The following is a 5,098-nucleotide window of genomic DNA, read 5'->3' as shown; positions in this document are numbered from 1 at the left end:
TGCCGCCCCCCCCCCCCCCCAATTATCAATCAGCCAGGACATGATTCCCAATTTCACCATTATCATCCATCAGTCAAGGAATCTCTATAGGTGTATTTAAGCTAGAACAAAATAAAGCAATAGAAAACAATAAACTCCTGTTCACTGGACAGACACGTCTATTATTCTTTATATGTGTTTATGAGGAAGTACTGCTTAGTGCCATGCCACCTCTGTTCACCTCAACTTTACCAGCAGAAATGTGCAGAAAATTGGACATAATTTTGCAACCCATCTGTACATAGACTCTTTATGGGAACAGATAGATTGAGTATGTTTTGTGTGGTCAGCTGTACTATCTGTGTGGTCAGCTGTACTATCCTAAATTATGTTTCCATGTACAACAACATTCAGAAGTGTGGAATCCAGCAAAATCTGCCAAGCTTTTCCCCTTTAGATCCATGCAGTGAAGGGGAAGGGGTTCCCGTATGCTTTACCTGCACCATGCCATGCTCGAGATGCAGATCTGAGTGTTAACTTGCCCGAGCTTGCTGCTGGGGTAATCAGTATATCGGCTCCATCTATTCTGATGCCTGCAGCGTTTTATAGCTGCTCTGGGTGGACCCATTATTACAATCTCTGGATTATCGTCAATTGTATGTTTTGGAGAAGTGTCCCTCACCTCACTTTACATAGTTTGGGATCACACAAGGATGTTTTGTTTTGTTGATCTGATAAACAAGAAGAGTTGTTTGGACATGGCTGGAATTCCGAGTCACTGTCCGCTCACTTCCATTGTCCATGGTGCATTCTTGGTGCCAGGAACAATAGCTAATAAGGGCATGATGAGATAATCCTAACAGCAGATGAAGGACAGAGCTCAGAGGATTGAATGTCTTGACTTGTCTCCAAAGTCTTCAGTCACTCTGCCTGGGGCATAGAATCAAGTGTACAAATCCTAATGACCTAGCCCAGGTATGAAATAGCCTCTACTACACAGATCATACCCAAAATGTTGACTCTTCCCGAAAATGCCACACTGGCCCTTGTGACAGGGATGTGAGAAGTATTTCCACGGTGCAACATACCTATCCAGCATGTGTTTCTCACCAATTCTGTCTCTCTGTTAGCAACTACCATTCTAAATAACTAGCAGTATCCGCTGGGTGTATGTCAAGTGCTCTTCTGTACTAAATTGTGTGTACTGTCATTACCACCAGAATGCATGCCCATATTTTCTACACAGCCCCTTGAAAATAAATCAAGTGCATTAAAACGCGTTGTTCATAATGTATATCAATCGCTAAAATGGTTAACTGTTAATAGCTACGTTCGTTTGATGAGACAGGGGTACCCTGCACATTTTCTGGAAGTACCCCTGGGGTTCAGGGACTAAAAAATGTTTTTTAGACCATACAGTTATCCCATGTCTCTGCATCGTTGAACTACAAGTCCAAGCATGCCTTTCCATTTACAGGCTGTCAGCTAGCAGAAATTCCACTACATCTGCATAATGGCAAGCTGGAAATGTGTGAGGTGCACCAGCTATGCCCAATGTGAAGATAATGTGATTTTATTATCAAACATATGGCACTGCGGTTAAATAATAACAAGAAAGGAAATATCATAATCGAACAGAATTCTGCGGCATAATCCCATTCTAAAATACCAGCATGCTAAATTAACTGAATGCAAAATGACTACAAAAATAAATTAATAAACACAATTATATTCATTATTAAAAAGTTAAAAAGTTTTATCAACTTAGCACATTGAAGTCAAATTCACAAGCATAATTGCAATTCATGTATTTGTACAAAAAAGAGATGAAAGAACCTGAAAAAAGTTAATTATAGTAATAGAACGGGGTCAGTGATAGTACAGGCTGCAGGAATAGAGTGCTAATCATCTGAATTGCCGTTTTTTTTGTTTTGTTTTGGGGTTTTTTCTCTCCTCAGCCCACCCGCCCTATGTACCCCCATTGCTCAAGATCCCATCCCAGAAGATGGCCGTTTTGTGCAGCAGAAGAAAAAGCCTTTTGTTGCATGAACACAAAAGCCAATCTCTCTCTTTCCCTTGCCAGGCCCTTTTTCCCAGCAGTGCACACTGTCCCAGCGGCCTCCGGGAAGCTCTCCAGGTAGAAACAGTCCAGGTCAAACTCGCAGTCAGAGGCAACAAAAACTTTCTCAAAAGCCAAATATTCCAGCAGAGTTTCTGATCAGGGGAGCTGCAGGGGGTAGGGGGGTCAGCAGACTCGGGCTCCCTGCAGATCAGGTCCAACAGCAAGGAACGCAGAGGAATGAGGAAAAAAAAACATTCCCAGCTTGTGACTGCCACAAGATCCCAAAACCTGTATGATCACTTACTTGTCCGTCTCTTGTGACATGTTTGATCCAATGAACTCTCCCTTTATCTTCTCTCTAGCTCTCTGGTGGAACTGGACTTTCAAGTCTGTGCAGGTAAAGGTGTGTGGAAAGGAAAGAGACGGCAGAACAAGAGCTACTGGTAATTCTTCTTTTTTTTTTTTCCTTCCACCCCTTCCCCCCCTTGTTTTTTTTTTTTTTCTTTCTCTTTCCCAGCCCAGCTAACAGGTAAAAGACAGGTAGTGACACTCCCCCCACTGGCCCGTCCCATTCTCCACCTATTCTCTGCAGTCTATCAGCCTTGTACTGATCCTTCGCCTGTACTGCATAGCAGGGACATGGGACTGGCAGGGGGACGCCTGAGTACAAACATTCTTACACACATGGGATTATCTCATCCAGCCGAGCAGAGGGCGATGATAGAGCGTAGAGCGCTGCAATTCAGGGCAACCAGACCGATTTCTCTTCACTGTGTAAAATGATTACCCTAAAGCTGGCCGTACACTAGTAGAACTTTAGACAAACTTGCATTGGAAACTCTATAAAAACGTTCAGCAGAGCTTTCAGTCTTGCCATCATTGGGGCGACTAATTCAGTTCAAAAGCTCCTTCAATTTCGACCAAACCTGCTACTTGCATGGAATCTGAGATATACTAAATAGGCTTCTTTTGTGCCTAGAACATGGACTATTTTTCCCAAACAGAAATTAAATTCACATTAGAATCTTGTTAGTTCAGATAGGAAAGAAAAAAAACATTTGCTCCTGAGCCTTCAAATCTTCTCATCCATAGGGTCGAAAATGATCGACAGTTTGCTCCAATTAAAATCGATCAAACATTCCGAAAATTAATTTTTTAAACTAAGTTTTGCGGGTGTGTAGTCAGTTTAAATCAATGAGGGCAGACAATTTTAAAAATAGCGGCGGCGCTTAAAAATAGCAATGGTCGGTGATTGAAGATCAAATTATTTTCCCCCAAACTTGTAAGCTGTGTGGAGCAGCTGTCACCGTGATTTTACTGTTCTCCACTCTGTGCTATCATTCACATAGATTACAATTCTCACCGACAGTGGCGTCACCAGGCCGGGTGTCACCCGATGCACACATCATTATGCATACACGTGACGTCATTACGCATGAGGGTAATGAAGTCACGTGCACTTCACTGCCGGCAGCAATCTTGGTGATAGACGCTGCCAAAGAGAGGAGAGAACGTTCATCCAGTGGAATAAGGTGTACCAACGGGTCCCCTCCTCTCTTGCGCAGCTGTCGGGCTCTTAGTCCATGACCAAGTGTCCGACTTTTCAGAGGGGGTGACCTCAAAATGACTGTCAGTCATTGTGGTGTCTCACCCCCTCTGATAGTATCACTTGGACTGGGTTGCAGCCCCCTCCCCCCTGTGACGCCACTGGTCACCAATGATCATCCACCGAGATTGGTTTTCCATCATCTTGGGAAATCAACTTTGTTTGGTATCTGCTATTTAAAGTAGAATTGAACCAAAACTCTTTTTTTTTAAGTTTTGGATAGAGTAAGGGTGGGTTATCTGTGTCCCTTTCTCTTCACTTCCTGTCCGATAGGCACAGCAAGTGAGAGGAAATCCCTTCAGAGTGAGGGAAATCCCTGGCGGCAGCAGGGTCACCAGAACTAGTATCCTCATTGGAAGATTTTCCATTGATTATTGATTTGGTGACAACCTGAGATTTGGCATTTTCATTCACTTTCAGTGATAACAGTCACCAGGACACATAGAGAGGGGGAATCTCCCTAATGGGGACACAGACAGCAATATAAATCTGTAGGGTGTTGCAATTCCTCTCCATTCTATCCAAAGAGGTTTGGCTTCAGTTGCAGTTTAATCTGTCACTAGTGGATCAAATTAAAGGAATTTGTTGAATCTTTGTGAGATCAGATATAGTTTTGCCTATAAAGCTGACCATGGATGCTGGAGCAGGGGTGGGCAACTCCGGCACCCAAGCTGTTGTCGAACTACCAGCCCCATTAGGCATTGCAAGACTGACAGCTACAGGCATGACTCCCAGAAGCAGAGGTATGATGGGATTTGTAGTTAAAGCACAGCTGGAGGACCGGATTTGCCCACCCCTATATTAGAGGCAGGTCAATGTGATTGTCCTTGGGCTTCTGTGTTGGCCACTGGCCAGCATATCCCCAAATACCAGCAGTTGCATCCAGTGACCATTTGTGTTCAGTAGGAGAGGGCTGGGCTGGGGCAATACTACAACACCAATTCACAAAAAGTTGGGATGCTGTCTAAATCTACATAAAAACCAAATGCAATGACTTGCAAATCCCATAAACCCATATTTTATTCACAATAGAAAACATATCAAATGTTTAACCCCTTAAGGACAAAGGCCTTGTTTTCATTTTTGCACCCATGATATAATCCACATTTTAGGCCTGAGAATTACTTAAAACCCCCAAACATTATATATTTTCTGAAAGCCAACGCCCTGTAGAATAAAATGGTGTCAGTTGCAAATTTTTATGTTGCACTACATTAGCGCAACTTATTATCAAACCCAACTATTTAGTGGAAAATGCACTTCAGTTAAATTTAGTACCCCAAAACACTATATAAAACCATAATTTTTTGAGATGAGGTTACAACGAGTAAATAGATACCCAACATGCCCATGATATGGATTTCATGGGGGAACCCAGGATTAAAAAAAATCACACCAGACCCCTATCCAGGGATGCAGCCTGGCTACTAAGAAAGGATGACAGCAAATGA

The 5,098-nt window shown here is 42.9% G+C and overlaps 1 protein-coding gene across 1 annotated transcript in view; it reads right to left on the bottom strand.

The window, feature by feature from the left end:
- The window catches only part of GRHL2 (grainyhead like transcription factor 2), a 68,899-nt gene extending 66,435 nt beyond the window's left edge, over positions 1–2,464 (bottom strand). Inside the window, exon 1 of the mRNA XM_018559113.1 lies at positions 2,346–2,464. Within this exon, the coding sequence (XP_018414615.1) occupies positions 2,346–2,365 (20 nt within the window). The 5' untranslated portion in view covers positions 2,366–2,464. The remainder of the gene's footprint in view (positions 1–2,345) is intronic.
- Positions 2,465–5,098: the final 2,634 nt, after the last annotated feature.

The sequence above is a fragment of the Nanorana parkeri genome, unplaced genomic scaffold, assembly GCF_000935625.1.
Source record: "Nanorana parkeri isolate BGI_ZX_2015 unplaced genomic scaffold, ASM93562v1 scaffold16, whole genome shotgun sequence".
In the NCBI taxonomy this organism is placed as follows: domain Eukaryota; kingdom Metazoa; phylum Chordata; class Amphibia; order Anura; family Dicroglossidae; genus Nanorana; species Nanorana parkeri.
This window is presented reverse-complemented; position numbering and strand designations above follow the sequence as displayed.